The following is a 13,170-nucleotide window of genomic DNA, read 5'->3' on the forward strand; positions in this document are numbered from 1 at the left end:
GACATAGTGCTGGTGCCAGAGAGCAGGCAGAGGCCTCACAGAGAATCCTACCCAGGGCCGAGGGCTGGCTGTCCGTCTGTGCACCAGATGCGGTGGTTTTCTGTATCACCAGTATGCTCACAGCCAGACCCTGCCAAACATGGAGGCTTAGACAAGCGTACACTGCCGGTTCTGTACTACATCGCCAGGCTTATGCAAGCGATATGTATACACAAAATTGCTGTTAGCCTTCCATTCACATAAACCTATGGCACAACAAATCCCAGCATGTCAGCCAGGCCAGAAGCTTGCAGATATGGTGCACCCTGGTCAGCTACAGGTGGCATAACCTGGTTATCTGGTTATACTGTTTAGACACCACTCAACCTTTCTGTGATTTACTGATAAGTGTGATCACATCTGTGTGGGGCATGTAAATGCTGCAAAGGGCAAGAAGGGGCCATACTGTGTGGGCATAGTTTGCAATAAGGGGCCATACTGTGTGGGCATAGTGTGCAGTAAGGGGCTATACTGTGTGGGCATAGTGTGCTATAAGGGGGCATACTGTGTACATAATGGGCAATAAAAGGGCTATACGGTGTGGGCATAATCTGAATTGATACTATTGTGTGGCCACGCCCCCTCCATGTGAAGCTACGCCCCTTTTTTTGCACAAAGGCCCCCACCCGGCTGCTAGTTGATGCCACCCGACTAGCAACATTTTCTAGGGAGAACACTGAAGAATAACTCTGATCTGCTTGTGCATGTGCTTAGAGGAGATTTCCAATAAAAAAAAAAAATTGTGAAAATCCCCTTTAATGTATCCAGAATATGCATTAACCACTTTTTTTTTTTTTTTTTTTTTAAATATATATACCTCCACATTTTCAGCAAAGGGCTGAATTCTGTTACCCACGAAGGGCTAATTACCCGTGATGCAGTGCCCGGGGCTATTCAGTTACAGCCGGCGGCAGCCACTTAACGCTGATTTCTGTTCACCTCCTGAGTCTTGAACAGAAATCTGCGTTAAATAGGGTTTTCTATTTTATTTCGGCTGCTGCTAACGCGTTAACACATAGCTCCGCATAGTTATCCTGGAATCTATGGGTTAACGTGCGTCAGCGGCAGATTCACCGCGTGAGGAAAAGAGCTTTTAATAGAATAGTCTCGGGTGTAAAAGTCCGAGGATATCACCCTTTTCCCCACGTGGTAAATTAACGAGGCTAATTGAATCCAGCCCTAAGTACTTTCCCATTTTGATTCTGTACATTTAATTTCATATCTTGTCACACTCTTTATTTACTTACCTATTACTTTTTTTGCTTTTGTGCCACCTGTATAAAAGTTGTTGTTCTTATTCCTAGGCCAAAGTCAACAATGCCAGCCTGATTGGAGTGGGCTACACACAGTCTCTGCGGCCTGGTATGTGCTTGATTTATACAATGATCACAGCTACTATCTCTTATAGCATAGCATGTTCATAGTTATATTTTGGGCCATTTAAAGGGTTCTGGCTGCTTGTATTATTTATTAGTAGCAAATTGTAGCAGTAGCATATAGTTCCTCTTTCCTTTTCAACTCCATGCCACGATGACTCAAGTTTTCCATCATCTTCCTCTCTCCGCCACTTCAGAGAAGCACAATTCTATTAGCCAGGGAAGCGGTATTTTCAGCAGTTTGTTGGGAGTAGATGTAAGCAGCCTCTGCAGAGTCCTGTTGGACTTTATAGTATTCATAAGTATGGATGCTCATGACGATCAATAGATTTACCTCATTATCAACCAACAAAATAGATTTCCACTCTATACCTAGAGCAGCATTTCTCAACCACTGTACCGTGGCACACTAGTGTGCTGCAAGCGATTTTCAAGTGTGCCGCTGTGGTCAGCTCAGGTCACTTATACTGTAGTGTGTTTTATTCCTGTGGAGGCCAGTGTAGTGTTTTATTCCTGTGGAGGCCAATGTAGTGTGTTTTAGTCCTGTGGAGGCCATTATGTGTGTATATTTTTATGTGGGAGCCAATGTTTTCTTCGGTCACGCGCACTGCATCGCCGGATGGTGTGCCTTGCCAATTTTAAAATCTTGTGTAGTGTGCCTAAAGATAACAAGGTTGAAAATCACTGACCTAGAGGTTATATCTTAGTGAAATCCTGAGTTCTGTCCCCTCTAGTGGAACTGGAGTCATTATTAAACAATTTATACAAGAAGTATGTATCCCCGTTCCTATGGCACATAGTGAGCACTGGCTCCTATTCGTTCTTCCTGGCACCTTGCTTCCAAACTGATCTCGATCTGAAGCATCTTCATTAATTGGTTTACAGATGACCTTTGTGGGGTCAGTACAGTCCATTCTCCAGGTGCTAGAGGAAGGAGATTTCTTCAGTAGACCTAGAAGATGTGTATCTCCACATTATTATTGTAATAAGTTTTTCACATTGTTTGTGCCTGTCCACCCTTTCCAGTTCATCTGTCACCCATTTGGCCTGTCAATGCCTCCAAGGACCTTCACCAAAGTGCTGGTAGTTCTTGTGGTCGGAATCAATTTATGGATTTTTCTGACTTGTATTCTTGTAACCGGAAAATTGGAGCATGTCGGCACACACAGAACATCTCAGGTGAACATGGTTCGATCTTCAATACTGCAAAAAACAACAAAAACAAACAATCTGATGCCTTCTCAACAGGCAGAGTACAGACACAGTATAGATAGACACTGCTAAACACTGTGTCTTTGTCAGAAGGAAAACAACAGAATTCAGCATCTGGATTATCAACTTCAGTCTCAGCAAATTGTGCCAGTAAGACTGTCTCTGTCTCCTCAGTATAAGTGTTCTGTATTGGGCAAGGTGGAGTATGATTGAGTCGGTCCGGTTGAAAATCCTACAGAGTGATTGCAAGTCAGCTTCTCTAGATCAAGGCATCAGGCTTACAAATGTTACAGAGATCCCTTGGATGGTGGCAAGACTAATGGGGCCTAGCCATTACACGACTTTTTGAACGATCCGACCAAAACCAAGAGGTTGTGGTCGCATTGTTCAGAAAAGTCGTCTAATGGATAGCTGGTAAGGACCAGCGATGCACTTGCATGCTGGGTCCTTGTAGACCCGACTATCTACGGAACAACAAGAGATATGGTAAGAACTTACCTTTGTTATCTCTGTTTCAAGAGATCCTCGGGCACCACGGAGTTAAAGCTTTTAGCTGCTCCCAGGATGCACTTGGGTCCATCCTCCTCTATACCCCGCCCCCGAGCCACAGGCACCTCAGTTTATAAGCAGCCAAGGCCGGAGGAGAAGACGAAATAGAGAGAAGGAAGACTGGAACACACAAGAACCATACTCACAGAAATGGGAGACGGAAAACCGATGACCAGTCACAGAGCCCATATGAAGCCAGGTGCGTCAGGGCGGGTGCCCAGTGGACCCTATGGACTTCGTAGAAACAGAGATAACAAAGGTAGGTTCTTACCATATCTCTTGTTTTCTACTTCAGGGTCCATAGGGGTCCACAGGGTGACCTTGGGGATGTCCCAAAGCAGTCCAACTAAGGGCGGGAACGCTCCTGTGCTGATAGGTGAACCCGGCGCCCAAAGGATGCATCCTGAGAGGCAAAGGTGTCAAACGCATAGAAACTCAAAAAGGTCTGAATGGAAGACCAGGTGGCCGCCTTACAGAGCTGAACAGCAGAGGCGCCACGGCTAGCAGCCCAAGAAGGGCCCACAGACCGAGTGGAATGAGCCTTAACAGAGGCTGGAACAGGTAAACCCTCCTGCATATAAGCCTCAATAATAACAGAACGAAGCCAACAGGCTAGAGTCTGTTTGTTGGCAGGCCAACCGCTCTTGTGAAAACCAAAGAGGATAAACAAAGAATCCGACTTCCTCACAGAACTAGTCCGGTCCACATAAACCTGGAGTGCACGGACAACGTCTAAGGAACCCTCCCCAGCCGAAAGATCAGGCGACTGAAAGGCTGGTACACCAATTTCCTGATTAATGTGGAACCTGGAAACCACCTTAGGCAGGAAATCAGGACGAGTGCGAAGCACCGCTCTGTCCTGATGAAAAACCAGAAAAGGGGGACGACGGGAAAGCGCCCCCAAATCCGAAACCCTCCTGGCAGCAGCAATTGCCAAGAGGAAAACCGTCTTAAAAGTTAGCCACTTGAGCTCCACTGACTCCAAGGGCTCAAAAGGAGGACCCTGTAAGGCCCGAAGAACCACCGCCAAATCCCATGGGGCCACAGGTGGCACAAAGGGAGGCTGGATTCTTAAAACACCCTGGAAAAAGGTGTGTACGTCCGGCATAGCAGCAATCATGTGCTGGAACCACAACGACAGAGCAGACACGTGCACCTTCAGTGAGGAAAGACATAATCCTAAATCCAAACCCGACTGAAGGAAAGCCAGAATACGCGAAACTCGGAACACCTGGGGATCATATTTTCTGGCCTCGCACCACTGAAAGTAAGTGTGCGACACTCTGTGGTAGATCCTCGCGGAAGCAGGCTTGCGCGCCCTCAGCATGGTGGTAATAACGGAGCTAGAAAAGCCCCGAGACCTCAGGACGGCTGTCTCAAGAGCCACGCCGTCAAAGATAGTCGACCAAGATCCGGGTGAAGACAGGGCCCCTGAGACAACAGGTCCCGCCTTTGAGGTAGGAGGTACGGAGCGTCGATGGACAGGCTCCGCAGATCGGAGTACCACGGCCTTCTGGGCCACGCTGGGGCCACCAGGATCAGTGTGCCTCCGTCCTGCTTGAACTTGCGCAGGACTCAAAGCAGCAGAGATATCGGAGGGAACGAGTAAGCCAGGTGAAACAGCCATTTCACCGACAGTGCGTCTATCAGACTTGCGCCTGCATCCCTTGTCCTTGACCCGTACACAGGCAGCTTGTGATTGTGACGGGACGCCATCAGGTCCAGCTCTGGCAGCCCCCACTTGTCCATGAGTAGTTGGAATACCTCTGGATGAAGCAACCATTCCCCGGGATGCACGTCGTAACGGCTGAAGAAGTCTGCCTCCCAATTGAGGACACCCGGGATGAAGACTGCCAAGAGAGCTGGAAGATAGCGCTCTGCCCAAGCCAGGACGCGGGACACCTCCGACATCGCAGCTCGACTGCGAGTCCCTCCCTGGTGATTGATGTACGCCACCGTGGTGGCGTTGTCTGACTGCACCTGAACGGCCCTTCCGTGAAGAGCGGTGCCGGACGACTGCAGGGCTCTGTACACTGCCCGCAGTTCCAGGATGTTGATGGGAAGAATCGCTTCCTCCGCCGACCAACGACCCTGAAGTGACAAGGAGCCTGTCACCGCCCCCCAACCCCGGAGACTGGCATCTGTCGTGAGCAGAACCCATTCCGGGATCCAAAAGGGGCGCCCCTCGAGGAGATGAGCCGTCTGTAGCCACCAGGCCAGGGACAGACGCACCTCCGAGGACAACACCAGCATCTGAGAGCGGATCCTGTGTGGCAATCCGTTCCATTCCGAAAGAATCAGCCTCTGCAGGGGCCTGGAATGGAACTGGGCAAACTCCACCATGTCGAATGCTGACACCATGGACCCCAAAACTCTCATCGCTGAGTGCACCAACACACTGCCACTGCTCAGACAACTGTGAATCCGCAGCTGTAAGGAGGAGACCTTCTCTGGCGTCAGAAAAATCCGTTGCTGACGAGAGTCCAGCAGGGCCCACAAATGAATCATCCGCTGTGATGGGATGAGGGAGGACTTCTTCCAGTTGATCAACCACCCGTGCGCCTGTAGACAAGCGACCGTCAGGTGGAGATGCTGGATCAGTACCTCCGGGGAGCTTGCCAGCAAGAGGAGGTTGTTTAGATACGGTAGCAACCGTATCCCCTGGCTCCGAAGGTGAGCCGTCATGACCGCCATCACCTTGGTAAATACCCTTGGTGCCGTGGAGAGGCCAAAGGGTAGAGCCCTGAATTGGTAGTGGTTGTGGAGAATAGCAAACCACAGAAACCGTTGGTGTGATGTTGCTATAGGCACATGGAGGTAGGCGTCCTGGATATCCAGGGAGACCATATAATCCCCCGGTTCCATCGCCAGAATGATGGAACGCAAAGTTTCCATCCTGAATTTGGGAACCCTGAGAAACCTGTTCAGGGACTTCAAATTGAGGATGGGGCGATGAGAGCCATTGTGTTTCTGCACCAGAAACAGCGTAGAGTAATACCCCATCCCACGTTGAGATTGTGGTACGGGTATAATGACCCCCGCCGTCAGCAAGGCCTCTATGGCTTCCTGAACTTGCAAGGCCTTGGTTTTTTCCTGAGAAGGACTCGTGCAAAAAAACTGGCGAGGCGGCCTGTGCCGAAAAGACAGGGCGTACCCCTGGGAGACCACTTCTCGCACCCAGGCATCCGTGGTGGTATTGTGCCAGCACTGGGCGAATTGAAGAAGTCGGCCTCCCACTCTGGGGTCCCCCAAAGGGAGGCCCGTCCCATCACGCAGAAGGCTTATCTTCTTGCTTGGAAGAAGGGCGCCTAGCACTCCAGGCTTGCTTCCTTGGCTTTGAGGCGGTCTTGGGTGCGGACTGCCTCGGGAAGGACTGACCCTTTGCCTTGCCCTGAACCTGAAAGGAGCGAAAGGCCGAGCTCCGGACCTTAGCAGGTGTCGTAGCAGAAGGGAGGAAGGCTGACTTGGATTTTGCCAGGGTATCTACTATTTTGTCCAGGTCCGGACCAAATAGTAACTCTCCATTAAAAGGTAAGGCCTCCAAGCCTTTCTTTGAATCAGCGTCTGCTCTCCAAGACCTCAACCACAAGGATCTGCGAGCAGACATTGCTGCCGCCGAAACCCTAGAGGTCAGCAGGCTAGCATCCAAAGATGCTTCTCCAATGTAGGAAGCGACATCTCTCATCTGTTCTAACAACGCCCTCTGGACATCCGGAGCTTCATCCGTAAACGTATCCTCCAAGGCGTTGGCCCAACCCTCAATGGCCTTGGCCACCCAGGAGATAGCCATGGACGGCTGGGCTACAGCCCCTGAGAGAGAGTAAATAGACTTTAGACAAGTCTCCGCCTTCCTGTCCGTAGGATCCTTCAGCGAGGATATAGACGGCAATGGCAAAGTAGCACTCCTGATGAGGCGTGTTACATGGGAATCGACCGCAGGCGGAGTTTCCCATTTCTTACAATGCGCCTCCGGAAACGGATAATTGGACGCCAAGCGCTTCTGTGGCAGGAATCGCTTACTGGGCGTCTGCCAGGCCACCGCCATGTGATCCGTCAACTGATCAGACAAGGGGAACGCTGCAGAAGTAACCTTAGCTTTTTTAAAACTAGGATACCTCGACTTGGGAGCGGGTGCCTCATCCTCAATCAGAAGAATGGCCCGCACCGCCCTAACCAGAGCCCGCACATTGATGGAAGACTTAGTGTCTACCTCCTGGAGAGGCATCTGAGGCTGAGTCATCCTGCACCTCACCATCATCCGAAAAATGCGCAGCCTGCACCATAACTGTGCGTTTAGACGCCCTGGAGGGCTCGTCACTGCGCAACATCGACTGAAAAGCCGAAGATGCTGCCGCCAAATCTTGGACAATGTGGGAAAGCGCATCCACCCAGGGTGGAGGAGCTGCCACAGGAGCCTGAAACGGCACCATAGCCTGCTGCGCCACAGGGGTGGACTGTATATACATTGGAAACCCCGCATAGGGACCAACAGGCTGAGACCCCGGGGGAGTCTGCAATAATTGTGGGACACCCGGGGAGTGGGGGATGGTAGACTGGGGCAACGCCCTAGTAGGGAGGGCAGTCGGGACCGACAGATGGTCTGCGATGGACACCAGCACCTGGGAAAACATCGCCCATGGTGGCTCCTGCGACATAGGAGGTTTAGACGTACCAGGGACCGCCTGGCACCGTCCGCACAGGCCGTCCTGTGACAAATCCTCCCTATCCACTTCTGCAGAACAGCGCCTGCAGGAGAACAATACCGGAGCCACGGAGTGCTCAATCTCCTCCTCAGACATGACAGACTATATAATTAAATATACAGTTATGACATAGGAAGAAAACATGCGCACTCACCAATGTGCTGGACAACAGCCCACAATATGGCCGTGTGTAGCACACAACTGTATGTGACGGACCTCACAAATACGTGATCTATATAAGTGAGGTCCGTAGAAACACCCTTCCCCCGCACACCTGTAGGGCTTGTAGGAGGAAAGGAATAGGAAAGGGATAGGTATAGGCTGACAGTAAGTAGAAATTAGCACAGACAGGCAGCACTAGCAAAAGTCACATACCATGCAGAAAGATATACTCACTGCACCTTTCCACTACAATCAACCTGCCCAGATTCAGTGTCTGGGAGGGCTATAGTGCTGTGTACACTGTCCTTTTGCAGGGGACCGGTCCGCGTGCTGCCTGAGAGTATCTGCGCTGCCACTGGAGAAAATGGCTGCTGGAGACCTCAGAGGAGGAGTGGCCGAGTATCTGCAGCTCAGCGACGCCAGACTACTAGCTGAAAGTCGCGCTGAGCTGAGGGGAGGAGCCGCTAGACAGGGAAGGCTTCCTCCCCTGGCTAGCATATTAACCCCCGGGTTGCCAGCATCCCGCTTGCCGCGTTATTCACCCTGGTGGTCTGGCGGGGTATGCCTCCAATGGAGGGGGAGCCCGCCGCCACCACTAGCGCCCCCGGTCTGTCCCCTAGACCGGGGGCATGGGACTGCGTTTAAAAAGAACCCACGCACCGCCGCTAACGGCGCGCGGCTTACCTTGATCTCCCCGGCGTCTCTGGCAGCAGTCCCGGGGGAAACCAGAGTCCGGCTAGTACAGACTCTGGCTTCCCCCGCCGCGATCCCCAGTTCAGTACTGGCATCGCGGCGCCAGCAGGGAGAAGGAGCGGCAGCGTGGGCGTCTGTATAGACAGCCCACCGCTGCCGCTCTGGAGAAAAAAACTATAGTAAAAAATAAATTTAACTAAGTAAAAAAAAATTAAAAGCTTTACCCCCGCAGGGTGACCCGACTCCGGCCGGGCACCAGCTTAAACTGAGGTGCCTGTGGCTCGGGGGCGGGGTATAGAGGAGGATGGACCCAAGTGCATCCTGGGAGCAGCTAAAAGCTTTAACTCCGTGGTGCCCGAGGATCCAGGATCCGGCTATACCCCAAGGTCACCCTGTGGACCCCCTATGGACCCTGAAGTAGAAATGCTGGATATGCTGATGACGATCGTCAGGTTCCACATGTTCCCAGATAGGAGGTCGGGATCCTGCACTGAATGACGTTCAGTGCGGACACCGCACCCGGCGACCTGAAGGACTGAACGCTAGTTGTTCAGTTTTTCAGGTCGCTTAATGGATAGGCCCCTTTAGAAATCACAGTGTTCCTGAAAACCAGGATGGATTGTGCTCTCTGCAAACTCCAGCTCAAACATTTAGGGCTGTGTTCTACATACAGGAGTGGTGGAAGGAGTATGGTCCCAGAGCGAAGAAGGACTGCATGCTAACATTCTGGAAATTAGGGCAGTGTGGCATGTAGCATTTACAACCACTCAAGTCACAAACATTGCTGGGTCTTTACCAACAACTGGACAGTAGGGGATATATTTACTAAAGATTGATTTTAATTGATTTTGGGTGATTTAAAATGGGTCAAAATTGATCAACACCGATGTGTTTCTGGGGCTAAATCACACATTTTCTGATACTTAAAAAAAACAATTCAAAAGTTGTCTGTTAGTACATGTGTGATTTAGCGCTAGAAACACAACATCAATGTTAAGTTTCTGGGGATAAATCGCACATTTACTAACATACAACTTTTGAATTGTTTTTTTAAGTATTTATGTTAGTGAATGTGTGATTTATCCCCAGAAACTTAACATCGATGTGTTTCTGGGGCTAAATCACACATGTACTAACTAAGTATTAGTAAATGTGCGATTTAGCCCCAGAAACACAACATTGATCGATTTTATCGACCTTTAGTAAATATACCCCTGGTTGTTTTCATGAACCGCCAATATGGCACAAGGAGCTGGACCATTATGGTGGAAATGTCAACAAATATTCTTCTGTCCATAACATGCATTGCACCGAGCTGGCAAGACAACAACACCGATTATTTCAATCAATATCAAGTCCATCCAAGAGATTGGGCCTTACACAAAGCTGTCCTTCATCTGTTATTGCAGAAGCTTGGTTTCCATCAAATAGAGTTGATGCAGACTTCCTCAAACACTCAGTTTATCTCTGTCTTATACTTGTCACAGGGACAACACAACAAGGGAATATATGCTCTGTTTATGTATCCCCTCTTTTTCCTCTCGTTACCAGTACTCTAACAGAACCTCAACACAGATCAGTAAAGGTCATATCGGTGCTTTCAATTTGGCCACACCGCCCATCATTTGCAGAGGCTCAGGGAATGTTTCTGGACATTATACAAACGCTGAGTGGTCATTTCTAAAATGCAAAAGAGTGTTTGACAAAGTCACTGAGTTTGGAAGACAGCTTTTCTGTATCCTACATTTTTTGACCCTGCTTCTGCTAACGTTCCACAGACTCTGCATTTTCTTCAATTAGACTACTGTCTTTCATTTACTACCCTGGAAGTTCAGGTGTCTGCTCTTACAGGGGAATTCAAATAAGGCAAATCTGTTTGCCCAGCCGAGTCTGCGCTGCGGCCTCTACACTTTTCGACAGCAGGATCTCGCACAAATGTGTTCATTGCCTCATGGGGTAATGAGCACTTTTGTGCGAATCAGGCATCCGGCCGGACGAATGGTTTGTGACAGGTAGTCGTTGCCGGCTTTTAAACACTGCGGCAATTCACACCCTTCGCTAACAATTGAATTCCCCCTTGGGGTTTTTATGGACAACAGATTGGTGTCAGATGAACATGTGAAGTGACGCTTTTCCAAACTGCCACATCATCTGCATTTATGGCCCCTGGATTTCAAAGGGAAATAATATTAAATACAAAACCAGGTGTGATTTGTATTTAATATTATTACCCCTTTAAATGCGGAGGCTGAATCTGTCAAAAAGCGCAATATAGTAATTATAATCAAATTATAGTAATTGTGTTATTTGAACATGTACATGGACAATGTGGCTGTGTGGACTAATCCTGTCAATTTAAGGGAATTTCAACTTTTTGCATAAATCTGTGCAACCAGCCATCAAAAAAATAAGAATTATCACATATCCTGCATCATGTCAGGGTGATCTCTATGTACCAGTCCAGAAAGAAAGAATTCATGAGAACAGAGAAACTTCCTGTAGTATTCCCTCTAGGCCGTGCTTCCTCCAACATACTATTCCAGCACCTCTTTGCTAGTTATGCTGACTGGATCCTCCTGGCCATTTACTGGACTGATGTGGTAGCTGGCAGAGCTGGGAACACAGCAAGTGAGGTTAATAAGGAAGTAGATTTTTACAAGAGGAGTTACACATACAGCACTGCTTACAGGTAGTGACATTGTGCTCTATTTCCATGGGCTTCAGATCCCTTTGTGTATATGACATTAGGCACACATGCTGGTAGTAGGTATACCACCCACATGTCCTTCAGCCCCAACTGATTCTCTTCCCAATCAGTGATCAGTTTGGTTCATGTCTTTTCACTTTACATTGTTTCCTGTGGCAGGTCAGCAGGAGGAGTGTTCAGCACTATGGCCAGGGCCCAGTCGTGGCTTCACCAAGTCCCTGCTGGCAGATTTAGGGGGAGATGTATCAAACAGTCTAAAGAGTAGACTAGTTGCCCATAGCAACCAATCAGCTTTGAGGTAGCATTTTTCAAGTACATTCTATAATATGATAGGTAGAAGCTGGATGGCACTGTATGGCAACTTCTCTACTCTTTTTTTTTTGAAGGCTTGATACATCTCCCCCATACTCTGTAAATTAGGGTTGGGTGGGTCTTGAGGCTTCTTTGTCCACTACTTGGGAATGGAGATATTGTCCAGAGACCTGCCGGTTCCCAAGGGCTACCAGGGTGGGTTATTATTTCTTTTTTATTATTTATACATGCTGCACATTTACATTGCATTTACATAAATTTTTGCACCCTGGATCAATAAAACAAACACCCACCCCCAACACACTCGAAAATGCAAAAACCCAACTGTATTTCTGATCCCCTTTCTGTACAGTTTTCCTGGCCTCTGGACCGTTATTACTTTGTACTTTTATATTTAGTTTACCATTTGTGTGTACTGTTACCATTATTATGTACTTTCTGCTTTTATAAATAAAAAAAGTACATACAAAATAATTTCAAAGCATGCTGCTAGTTCCCCGTCCTATCTTCTCTTATAATAAAGGTTGTATTAAATTGCCTTATTTCAGTAGCGTCTCTTCTGTATATAATGTACAGTTATTATATATGTATATTTCATTCAGGAGTGAAGCTGACCCTCTCTGCTCTGATCAATGGGAAGAACTTTAGTGCTGGCAGCCACAAGGTGGGCCTGGGCTTTGAGCTGGAAGCTTAATGCAATGACCGGTCTTGTATGAAGATCCAGCAGCCCCGACCCTTCCTCCCTCCAGAGATGACCACAGATCAAATGCGACTTCACAAGCATGAGACGTACGAGCAGTGCCAATGTGTCACCAGGAGCAGTGCGCGGAAGTTCAGGAGTAGTGTCCCGTGCACGTGGCTGTTCCGTGGTGGCCACTTCGACATCTATACAATAAAGGTCCTGCAGAGATGTTGATATGGCCATAAGTCACCAGTTTTACAAAGGAAAGATCCATAGATGTTCGCTTATAACTCTTCTCTGAATAGTTCTACACAGATCGTTTGTTCCCCATTCCTGGATTTCTAATCCAGAACTGTTAGTTATTTCTAGAGCTGTCTTTTATTTGCTGTACACACCGAAAATTCCTGTCTAGGTAAAAAAAAAACCCACTAATAATAAAAATAAGCCATGTGTTCATAATCCTAGATAAAGAGCTACATTTATGTGTTTGAGTTGTTTACTTGTAATACAGGCAGCCGAGGCTGCAGCCATAGAACCAGAGTCTTCTCAGACCTTGCTCCCGAATTTCTTTACAATTCAAAAATGCATTGTCACATTTGGCTGGCGGGGGGGGCGGGGGTAGGTTTTCTTGTGAGATTGGTCTTTACCATGATGAAAATAGAGCTTATGTGATTTAAGTGAATAACAGTAATGCACGCCCATTGTTCAGAGTGTTTTCATGGAGTAAATGAATAT

At 48.4% G+C, this 13,170-nt stretch overlaps 1 protein-coding gene across 1 annotated transcript in view; it reads left to right on the top strand.

The window, feature by feature from the left end:
* Positions 1-12,861, top strand: part of VDAC3 (voltage dependent anion channel 3) — a 35,561-nt gene extending 22,700 nt beyond the window's left edge. Inside the window, exons 8-9 of the mRNA XM_088455866.1 lie at positions 1,344-1,401; positions 12,356-12,861. Coding sequence (XP_088311992.1) covers positions 1,344-1,401; positions 12,356-12,447 — 150 coding nt within the window. The 3' untranslated portion in view covers positions 12,448-12,861. The remainder of the gene's footprint in view (positions 1-1,343; positions 1,402-12,355) is intronic.
* Positions 12,862-13,170: the final 309 nt, after the last annotated feature.

Source organism: Taudactylus pleione, unplaced genomic scaffold (genome assembly GCF_031769625.1).
Source record: "Taudactylus pleione unplaced genomic scaffold, aTauple2 ptg000676l, whole genome shotgun sequence".
NCBI lineage: Eukaryota > Metazoa > Chordata > Amphibia > Anura > Myobatrachidae > Taudactylus > Taudactylus pleione.